This window comes from Plectropomus leopardus, chromosome 11 (genome assembly GCF_008729295.1).
Source record: "Plectropomus leopardus isolate mb chromosome 11, YSFRI_Pleo_2.0, whole genome shotgun sequence".
Classification (NCBI taxonomy): Eukaryota; Metazoa; Chordata; class Actinopteri; order Perciformes; family Serranidae; genus Plectropomus; species Plectropomus leopardus.
Window position 1 is genome coordinate 16671429 of NC_056473.1, and position 11658 is coordinate 16683086.

The 11658-nt window shown below is 38.2% G+C and overlaps 1 protein-coding gene across 1 annotated transcript; it reads right to left on the reverse strand.

Annotated features, from left to right (window-relative positions):
* Positions 1–572: 572 nt before the first annotated feature.
* On the reverse strand, positions 573–6476 carry cpa5 (carboxypeptidase A5). Its single transcript, XM_042496650.1, has 11 exons — positions 6393–6476; positions 5788–5869; positions 5533–5667; positions 5224–5328; positions 2796–2897; positions 2551–2652; positions 2332–2442; positions 1833–1923; positions 1376–1575; positions 1154–1238; positions 573–924 (listed from the first exon to the last, which is right to left on the reverse strand). The coding sequence occupies exons 1-11, from the start codon at positions 6455–6457 to the stop codon at positions 737–739; spliced, it is 1266 nt and encodes a 421-aa protein (XP_042352584.1). The 5' UTR covers positions 6458–6476; the 3' UTR covers positions 573–736.
* Positions 6477–11658: the final 5182 nt, after the last annotated feature.

Sequence of the window (11658 nt, forward strand, 5' to 3'; positions counted from 1 at the left end):
GGGTCATTGTGGTTCAGGAGAGAGGTGAGGGCTCAGCAGTCTGGGCTCCTCTGGCTGTGGCTGTGTAATCAGACACTGGTGACTGACAGACAGAGGATTTGGGGCCAAAAAATAGAGAGAGGTATATTGATTGTGACCCACCTGCAAATGTTTTGGCAGTTAACTGTTGATGTTAGATTTAAGAGTCATTCCCCTCCCCCCCCACTGAAATGATTCAGTGACGCCTTGCTTGAGACCATGGTTTTCTTTTCTTTTCAGTTGTTTTGTTTGTTTGTTTGTTTGTTTGTTGTTGGTTTTTTGTTTGTTTGTTTGTTTGTTTTTTACCTTTGTGGCTTTTTGCTTAATTTTTCCAGGATTTTTGTTCTTTTCTGTTTCCATTGTGAGTTTTGGTTAATAAACCTTCTTCAACACATTGTCCACCTAACTCCAGAGCCAGCCAGCCAGCCACACAAAAATCACACATTTATGTAGTGTTATTGTTTATAATTCTACAATTACTATATATATTCTTCTTTTTCTTTATATTTTCTTGTAACTTTTTTTAAAAAGTTGAAAAAAAATTGAAACGGCAGTTTTCTGTTGTGCTCATTTATTTGTCTGTTTGTGGTTTTCACGATGTCTGAAGAGCCATGATGTACGATGATGATCATGGTTATGATACTGGAAGTGACATTTGCCAACAATATTCTCTCCACAGAGATTTACACCTCTACACACACACACACACACACACACATTAATAGGGGTTCTTGTAGGTGTGGTCCATGATGGCCATCAGAGCCAGCCAAGTCTCCTTGGCGGTGGGGATGATCTGATTGGCTGGCAGGACGAAGCCGTAACGGCCGGTGTCCCTCAGCTCAAAGGTGTAGGAGTACTTGATGCCCTGGTTGTAGGTCCAATCGATGGTGCCACCGCTGGCTTGGTCTACAATTGAAACAATTGTAATTGTAATTGTATTGTCAGTACAATTGAATTGTATTGCTCAGGGTATTTTTATATAAAGACAGCAGGAAGGAGGACCACCATGCAAGTTGTTAGCTCTGGGGACAGTATTAGGTGTGAATATCTGATTTCTCTATGTCATTGGTGTTCAGTGAATATGGTTCATTTCACATGTAGAACCAGAATGTAGAATTTAAAAAACTTGACTTACAGATGGTGTTGATGATGCTGCCGTATCTGTAGCGAGTACCGTACAGGGAGGCCAGGTCAGTGATAGCCTTCTTAGCCAGATTGTGCTGTGGAAAGAATATGATCACATATGAATATCCACCAATAGGTTCTCATATTGCTGTTGCACATTCTTACATTTATAACTTAAAATAAACAAGGCCTGGGTAAGTAAGTCATAAAAGCTAAAAAGTATGATTTTTACCAGCTCAGCCTGGTCCTTGACTGGAGTCCTGGTGTAGCCATAGGGGTACAGGAGCATCTGGGAGTAGGAATGGATGGAGATGAAGGCCTTGAAGTTACCGTGAGACTTCACAAAGTCCACAATGGACTTGACCTCAGACTCAGAGTGAGCACTGGGACCACGGTAGGTCTCTGAGCAGGGGTTGCCACTGGCACCAGCTCCTACAACAACAGAGTCAGAGAAACTGTCTATAAATACCACCTGAAGACACAAATACTCATGCTGCAAGTGTAGTTTCAATAAAATGCAAGTGGGTGGAAATTCTACACATACTAATTTTTCATACAACCTGTAGCACTGATTATTTTTTAAACAAAACAACCACAACAAAGTACTATACACTGAAGGTTTGAAATTTGAAAAGGAAGTTAAGAATGACATACAGTTCTAAATTTCAGCTACAAATGAAAGGTGTTACCTCCAAAACCAGCATCCCAGTTCCTGTTGGGATCGACTCCCACACAGTTAGACCCGGGGTTGGGCTTCCTGGTCTTACGCCACATACGGTTCTGGAAACATCAGAGTCACAATTTTCACTTTTCTTTCTGTTGAAAAGGAAATGTAAGTCTTGATCTATTTATCTTTAGTTTTCTTGATTGATTAGAAACACGTGTCAGTTTGTGTTAATTTGTACAACAAGTTCCTGTCTTTATTTATGATTACTGAGTGGATTAACCTGAAAGGTTCTAATATTACATATATATTATTAACCTGTCCATGTCTAAAACATATTCACCGCTGCAAAGTAATTTTGTAGAAGAAGACAGGACAAATTTTGTTTTTATGTCCTTGAAAATGGAATGGGAAACCGAAGCCGAAGGTCCTACTAATGAATATTGTGAATCAAAAACCGAAATGTGGCAGGAGGTAATAATAAAAATCAGTCAGTAAAACAATTCTGGTGATAAAAGGCTTACGTTGTTGTGAGTGTAGTAGTAGCCATCAGGGTTGGTCACAGTCTCAAGGAAGATGTCCATCTTGTTGAGGATGGCGGTGAGAGCGGGGTCACGTCCATAATCACTCACAATCTACCCACAGAAATATAAAAACACAATGTTCAGTGCAGCTGGTTAGTAATCAGAAGCTGCAGAGACAGTGAAGAAAAAACAAAAACAACGTGAGAATTATAAAAGCACCTTTTTGGCAAACCAGGTACCGCTGGCCTGAGTGACCCACTCTCTGGAGTGGATTCCAGTGTCGATCCAGATGGCGGGACGGTTGGTTCCACCAGTGCTGAACTGAGACAAGAAATTCAAGAAGCAATGAAACAAAGAGTAAAAGAACAATTATTAAATTTGTGTTTCCTGATATATATATATATATATATATATATATATATATATATATATATGTATTTATGATCCCCAGCCTGTTTTCTTACCTTGAGGACATTCAGGGGACGACCTTGGTAGCTCTGACCGATCACAATCTTGCTGACCATATTGGGATTCTCAGCCACCAGCATGTCCTGGAACGCGTAGATCTAAACACAAAAGACAAGATTCTGGTCTGTAGGGTTAGGGTTATGACATAATTATGTACAGCACTGTCTGGTCTTGGGTGAGTTAAAATCTGCTGGTAACAAATCCGTAATCTAACTGAAAGCCTAGCGCTCTCATTATCAGGAGACACTACTATGTGCCATTTGGGCCTTATATAATCAGAGTGAGAACTGTGTGCCTATGTTGTCAGTGGATGTTATTCTAGGACTGTCCCTTGTCATTGATTCTGCTTGAAGAGTAACTAAACCTCCCACTTTTGGCTTGAGTGCATCCTCCCTGGAATGTGAAAAAAACGTCAAAATTGGGCAGGGTTAGGAGAAGGTTAAGACACACCCAGTCACCCCATCATGCTGCCTATTGATCCTCAGCACCTCTCTGCCGACAGGGTGCTCAGTTAGTGGTGAAAGCAGGCTCCTGGTATGAGGATCAGCCAATAGCAAAATTAAATTGCAATCGCAGATTTCAACCTTTAGAGGTCACTATGTATGTTTATAAACAATATTTTTACTTTGCATCAAATGTCAAGAGTTGGACCTGAATAAATCAAAAACACCACTAAATACCCGTATGTACTGCTTTTCAAGTGAAAACAGTGGTTTTGGGGTTTAGTTACTCTTTAAGGTTAGGATCTCTCTGATTTGGGGACCTCGGGATTGCTTCTCTGCCCTTTGCGGATGATTTGGTTTTGTTGGTTTCATCAGAAACACTGGAATGATTGCAGTCAAATGTAAGGCTGGGGTGAGAGTCAGCACCTCCATGCTTCCTTGTTGGCAAAAGGTTGAATTTAAGCCCCAAGTGAAGCAAATCAATTATCTTAGAGTCTTGTTTGTGTGTAAGGGTAAAATGGAGTGTGAGATTGACAGGTATTGGTGCGGCATCAGCAGTAATGCAGTTGTTGTACCAGACCTGTGTGATGAAGCTAAGCCAGAAGGCAATGCTTTTGAATTTCCAACCCTTACCTATGTTCTTGATCTTTGGGTAGAGGCTGAGAGAACGAGATGTCAGATTCATGTCAGAATTATTATTTTTTCCAAAGGAAGGCTAGGCTCAGCCTTAGAGATAGTGTAAGGAGCCCAGACATCTGGAGAGAGCTCAGAGTAGAGGATTTAGTAGAGGAGCCAGTTGAGGTGGTTTGGGCACCTCCTTTGGAGGTTTTCTGGACATGTCCAACTGGTAGAAGACCTTGGGGTAGACCCAGAACATACTGGAGAGATTATATATCTCATCCGGCTTGGGAAAGCTTTGGAATCTCCCAGGAGGAACTGGGAAACTTTGCTGGGGAAAAGGACTTCTGGACGATCTTGCTTAGCCTGCTGCTGCATCAACCCATCCCTCGATAGGAAGCAGAAAATGGATGATTGGATGGACCTATGAATTTTGTTTGTATTTAGCCTCATTCCCATGGCACAAAAAAAGCTGTAAACATCCGCTAACATTCGACTTTTTAATGCAATAGAAAGTGTATCCGCATTTACACCCGGTCAAATGACTCTGCAGCAGTCATGGGTATTACCACCTCTAGGTCCAATCAGCATTGATGGAAACACAACACCTGGTTGAACGCATTAATTTTAACTCCTTCACAGGCGAGATGCAATGACACGCCACCACTAATTACCACCTTTCTCTTCCTAAGCAGCACTAAAACATCCATCCAAATTAGTCTGCACCAAGTTTAAAAGAGAGACTGAAAAAGTAACAGATATATAAAGAGAACTAACCAGACTAAAGTTTTCAAAAGCCTCTTCCATGCTGCTTTCTGCTGTTTATCTGTTCTCAGGCCTGTTCGTGATGTTGAACGCACACACAATAACCCAGACAAACACAGAAAAGTATAGTTGTCAAAAGAATCTATAGCCTATTTTTAGCAGATTTACCCGTGTATGAAAAACCTGCGTGTACACGCTGATTTTTGGTGTGAAAGGGGTATTTGTTTCCAAAAATGTACTGGATGTGCATCACTTTTGAAGTTTTGGTAAAACTTTATTAGTTGCAAGGATACTGACACATTTAACTAGACCCTCAAGTGAAATATGACCTTAAAAAGTTATTTTTTAAAAAACAAATACAATTAAAACATACATGTAGTACAACCTCTGCTGTACTACATGGAATGTCTGCAATTGTTTACATCAGACACTAGGGCAAATCATTAATAGCTAATAATAATGCTACAAATAACTACCTAATGACCTTTTCATTTTCTGATGTAAGAACAAAGAATTAAGTCTAAACTATTCAATATAAGTTGTCTGTGGTATTAATGCTTTTACTGAGTAATGGTAGCCATTGAGTGTGTGTACTAACCTCGTCGATGGGGTGGTACCTGGAGAAGTCAAAGCTGTCTGTGTTTCTGGGCTCAGGGACACGAGCAGCAGACACCATTTCTTCCTCCTCCTCATCTAGCATTGCCTGCAGGACAATAACATGGGACATATATTTTTAGAAGCTAAAAACTTTTTATTTTTTTATTTTTTATTTTTAATAAATCCATTACTGAAATAGATTGGCCCAAAATCTAACTCATACTATGAAAAGCTCAAAACTGCAGTAGATTTAGTTTTCTTCCTGTTGAAGACTGGACTTGAGAATCCGAGATGTTTGCAGGTCTCCTACCTGAAGGTCTTCGATCATGATGGAGTACTCAATGTCTTGACTCTCCAGGTGAATTTTGACGGACTGCAGGCTGTGGACAGGAACTCTGACATCCACAGGGGTGGCCACATCAGTCACTCCCCTCCAGAAGTCCAGCTGGAAAAAAACATAGATATCCTCAGAGGTTTGTCGCTAATTTACCGCTTTGCTTTTTCTTTTTTTACTTCCAAATTTAATTTTAGAATCATTTTAAAATTGTTGTGGATGATAACTGACCTCAAACTCGCTCATGTCCTCCAGGCCCTTGATAAGAGACAGCTGGACTTCATCCTTTGCAACAATGCGAAGCACTTGATGCCTGCAAAAAGAGAACCACCATGTTAAAACATCCTTTGACTCAACTCAAGATCTCAGACCCAGAGAGAAGTTGGCACATGTGAGATGAGGTAAGATTTCTCAAGGTTGGTACTCAAAATGTTCATCATGCATGCCATAGTAGGGGGACTCAGGGGACACATCCCCCACAATTTTTAGAACATGTTAATTTGCCTTACCGGACAATTTTCCCTTTTTTTTTTTTCATAATATCTAATAATCTTATAATTCTAGAGTAATTTTCTTGTCACTTTTACTATTTTTTTTTTTGCAATTTGCTAGACATTTTTCACAAAGGTGCTAATTGCCCTCATCCCATGTTTTTTTTTTGTAAGTTTTTTTTTAAAGAAATCCAAACAATTTGAAACTAAATTTCTGAATGCAGATTACAAAACTGTTGTCAATTCAGGTTCTAAAGAGTTAAAAAAAAAGTTGGAGGCCCCACATGTTGATTCATAATTTCACATTTCTGTACAGCAGTGAGAGGCTTTGGCAGACCCACTTACCCCTCAAACGTCTCCTTGCCGAGAACGGCCACAAACAGCGCGGTGAGTGCGAGCAGAACCCTCATCGTGACCACCAGTGTGAACCTGGCAGGGCCAAACACAGGCTTTTATGGCAGAGTGTGTTTATGGTCACGTGTCCAAACCACAACCTTGCTTAAGGTGAGGGAGGTGTGTCAGCGGCTGGTTCCTTTCCCACGCCAGTCTGGACATATGAGACCAGAAGTTGCATCATGTGTTTAATGACATATGTTTTTGACATATCCGGAGTTGGGTCAGTTTTTAAAGAAAAGGATGGGTTGTTTTAAAGCATCTGTAGAATTTAGTCTAGTTCTTTATTGAATTTAATTACAAAACATGTTATACACACAAAGGCTCAGAGTCTAATAGTCAGAATAAGTAAAAATTAAATAGCTAATGAATTATTTTCCCTATCAACTCAACTGTCAGTTACTTTTTGGATGATTTGTTTAATAATTTTGTCTGCAAAATGGTATAAAATACTTTTTTGAAAGCACAATTAACAAGTTTAGTCATTGCAATCCAAAGTGTTTGTGTTGTCCAAAATTTAAAATGTATTTAGATTATTAGAAAACACAGAAAAGCACAAACATCACATTTAAAAACGTGCAGCTAGAGAATGTTTTATATATTTAATGCATAGTAAATAGCCATCCCTCAATCGACTAACTGATGCACAAGTAGAAACCTTGACTTAGTATAAGATTTATTTTGCTAGATTACATATTACCCAGAAATTATCACTGCATATATGTAAATGACAAAAATACCAAAGAAAACATGGAATTACTGTTTTGACTGAATAGATTTTTTTGATAGTTTATTTACAGTTTAAATTGAATAAGCATAGATTTTACAGCATATTTAGTTACAGATTGATGCTGACCATTTTTTACCCATTGGATTTATTTATTCTTTTATTTATTCTAATTATTTTAATGTTAATTGCTGTAATTTTCCATGATTTACTACTTACTTTTTCTGTGCTATTTTATCTTTGCTCTGTGAAGGACTTGGGACTACATGGTTGCATGAAAGGTGCTATATAAACAGAGTTTGATTTGATTCAATAATCCAAGCAGTTTCAATAGCATATAGCAGATGACACCGTTTTCGATTTAATGCAGGTTCTTCCTCAAACACAACCATCTTTCCAAGGTGGCAATCTTAATTTCTCACATGGGCCTGTTTTTGCCCAACATTTTGCTGGAGGAGCTGCTCTCTATATGGTATGTTTGAATTTATTTACAAAAAAGACAAATTTTGGGGTTGATTTCAAGACTTTTTTTTTTAAATGCATACCAAGTTTAACCTTGTCTCTGGACATTTATCTAGAAATTATAAGATATTTTGTTTTATCCAGTTGTAAATGTCAAGTCATGTCTTTATCTCACCACATATGTAGTTTGTCACTATATCATTTTCACCTGATATTATTGTGTGAATAACTGCAGTTTCTATGGGAAAATTGGACAAAAATTATAAACAATACAGTATAACAATGTTTGGTCATTGTCTGTGCTGGTCTGAAGTCTGTTCACAGCTTATGATGGAGTCTCTCTGCTCAATAGGAAGTCACGGTCGTCCACTGTGTGTTTCAGCTTCCTCTTTGTTATTGTTGGGGCAAGACTGCAATCAGCAAACAGCCTCGGTAAGCCAAATTTAAACCAGCTGCTGATGTACTGTGAACTCCACATGTTAACACTAAAACACATTCAGATATGAGACAACTGAAGATGTCAGAGGGCAAAAATTCACATCTGGTGCTTTCACATGGTTTCCTTTAAAAATGGGATATCCACCCCAAAAATGTAACACCAGCAAGAAGAAACAGAAACATTAATATCCAGCTTTTGACTACTCTGCTTCTACTTATAAATAAGTCACATTTTAACAGGTATAGTCATCAAGACAGTTTAAATATTGAACAATGGACGTTAGATAACATTTTCAGGATTTTTGAAAGTCACTAAAATTCAATTCTTTGTGCATATTGATACCGTCTTATGTCTGTGTAACACAATACTGACCACACATTTGAGCATCTAATAATTTAAAGTCAGTTCACATGATAGCAAAGTAAATATCTTTGACTTTACTCACTAATTTTACTTCTCTCCACTGCAAATGTCCCAAAGCCTGCGAGCTTGTGTTAAGCCAGCCAGCTGATAAGAGGAGGAAAAATAAAGAGACAGAAGCCGAGATGGAGTCAGCTGTGGAAAACACCTGCTGGAAGGTTTCTGATTCACAGAGACTCACAGTAAAGCAGACAGTGTGTCCGTCCAAGTCCATGTGTCCCTACCAAAGTGTCCTTGAGCAGGACACTGCAGTCCTACCTGCTTACTTTAGACATTACTGAAAGCATCAGCTAAACACAGACGTGTCTAAATTCTGTTTTCATCACGGTGAAACAGCATTTTAAGAATTTTTAACTTCCTTAATTTCATGTAATCTACTTCTGCTAGAACGTGACAAATTTTCTGTTTCCAATAAAACAAAACCATTTATAATTGCCACTGAAAAACAGGTTTTTTATAAATGCTGTAGCATTAGTGGACTTTCTTCAGTCTGACAGCAACGAGACGCTGCAATCATCAGGCTGAACCTTCACTGGATTTTGCTGCTGCTGCTGATGATGATGTTTGCACATTTGTGAGTTGTACTGCTGTTTCGTTTCACTTGCAAAATTAATTTGAAGTCATTGAGTCATATTTGCTCAAGTGATGAAGTTGGAGAGCACTGCCAATATAGAAAAGCACTGTGCTGTATCAGAATCACAAATACTTTATTGATTTCCAGGGGAAATTGTAGTTCGTCACAATTGCTAGAGGTAGAAGTAGAAATATAGTATGTAAAATTAGTTTAAAAAGTGCAACATGTTACAATGTTAACACTTATATGTAAAATAATTTAAAATACGAATATGGATAATGTGCTGAGTATGAAAAGTGTGTCAGAAAATGAAAATATGTGCCGTATATTACTGCAGTCGAATTATTGCACCAACTATGGCCATCTATAGTTATAATGAGCTCTAACACAAACACTCTTTCTTACGGGACCTGGACATACAGAGGCGTATGTGTGTTACAAGTGTGTTACAAAATGACCCAAAAAAACTATACTATGGATCAGTTGCCCCTATTTGTTGGACAAAAAACTGTGATCATTATAATTAGGAACAAGATAGGAGATGTGATGTCCAGTAGATGCATTTTACACCCAGGCAGGTGCGTTTTCAGTTCTGGCCTGTGGTGCCCCCTATAGTCTAGAGCTGGGGGTGAAAAAAAAAAAAAACAGCATCATTAACAATCCAAATGTAGAAACCATCTTGCTACAACAACCTCCACCATAGAGATAATAATAAGATGTTTATGTATTTTATTTAACATGATTTGTATGAACAAACAGATGTAAGCATATATTTTCAAGCACTATTACATTTAAAAACCTGCAATAACAAATAATCATTTTATTTCTATGGCAGGCAGTTAGTGCATTTATGCTACATCATACACTTTGTGGTTAAAGCCGATAAGTGGCTTTATTTTTAGGCATCATATCCACTGCTGTTAAGTGTAACTTTAAAATACCTTTTGATTTATCAGTCTTTTTTTCTAAATCCACATATATTCTTATTCAGGGTCACATGAGGTGACTTTAATACTCATCTTTTGATACACCCTCTACACCTTAAATGCTGCAGGTCGTTGAGGTTGAATTAAGTTTTGGAAACTGCAGGAGAAATGACTTCCTCTCTGTATATGAAGAAAACAGCTTATAGATGCTGAGCCTAAAGGGAATTCAGATATCTATTCCAGACAACATGGATCAGACATCACAGGGAAGCAAAGTGTTGCTGAAAAACAGCATCCACACTCATCAAACATGATTCTGTAATGGATAACACCATCAGAGCTGTCAGGGTGTGACATTGTTGTTTCCTTTCAGAAGGCCAGCAGCAGTTCACAGAGGAAGCTGCTAACCACATTGTTTCCTGTCACTAAGGCAGCGCTGCAGCTGTTTCACAGGCGTTTCATTACGAACCATGAAACACCAGATCACAAAACGAACCAGCTGCGGTATGTGGTTTGTGTCTGTGAACGTGTGTGTCCCAGGCTGCTTCCAAAGCCTACTATTGCATTCAAAAAATGTAATGTTTTCTAAAATAAAGACACATTTCATTACATTTTTTGTCATATACTTCTCAATGTTTTAATAAATATTTTTACACCATGCCTTTAAAACAAAACTCACAGATTCATGATAAGGACAATAAAAAAAGCTCTTTGGCAGAAAAAAACTGCAAAATATTGAATCAGAACTAAAGCAGGTTGAATCTGTCATAAATACTATCACGTCCTTTGTTATAACGACAACACGCCCCCGCTGCTCTCTGATTGGTCACTCTGCACTCCATGACAGGCATTCTCTATTTCTATTGGTCAGTAGGAAGATCTGTCATGGCCGAAGCTCTCCCCTGAAAATCAATGAAAAGTGAACGGGACCTCCAGAGTGAGAGCAGCGTCAAGCTCGAGAGAGGACGTAAGTATTTTTCCGGAAGTATGGAAACTTTCTCTTAAAAATAAAAGGAGAACTGTTTCTTTTTCATCATAAATGAAATGTTCATGATGTGACCACGGTCTGTAGTAGTGTGGTGGTAATCAAATTCAGTCCAAAATTTAGTGTTTTTGAACCCGATGTAAACTATATATTTTCTTTCATTTTAAATTTAATTGATTTTATTTTGTGTCGGTTCGTCTGAGAAGCAAACTTTTGTAGGCCTTAAGTGTAATTAGATCGTCAAAGTAGCTTTAACAACACATTATGCAAAATCTTGGAGTGACCTCAGTTTTTTTTTTGGCATTTTTTGTGTCATAATAACTACAAGTGGGTGTCCTTTAATGTACAGAAGCTGTTGCCTATCAGCTCATTGCTCTTTTCCCATGTTTTTGACAGAAGTCAAGCCAGTCTGCTCAAGTTTCAAAGGTTACTTTGTCAAAGTAACCTAAAGTAACTCATTACATTTGATGACTTTTTGATTCCTATCCAACAAATGTTTTAAACTGGGAGAAAACAGTTTGTTTGGTAGTTGGCTGTCGCAAAAGAAGGCGTTCCTGCATGGCAAACAGGTGAAAGGCAACTGATTGAATGATATATCCTACTAATGCTTTTTTTTAACCAAAAATGTATATTTGAATGTAACCCTTTTGAAAATTCCAACATTTTCTTTAATAGGCCTGACTGC

Excerpts from the sequence above, each read along its gene's own strand:
- cpa5 (XM_042496650.1), bottom strand. The coding sequence starts at position 6,457 with ATGAGGGTTCTGCTCGCACTCACCGCGCTGTTTGTGGCCGTTCTCGGC. Across the intron at positions 5,870-6,392 it reads GGCAAGGAGACGTTTGAGGG|GCATCAAGTGCTTCGCATTG; the intron begins GTAAGTGGGTCT and ends CTCTTTTTGCAG. Across the intron at positions 5,668-5,787 it reads AGGACATGAGCGAGTTTGAG|CTGGACTTCTGGAGGGGAGT; the intron begins GTCAGTTATCAT and ends GTTTTTTTCCAG.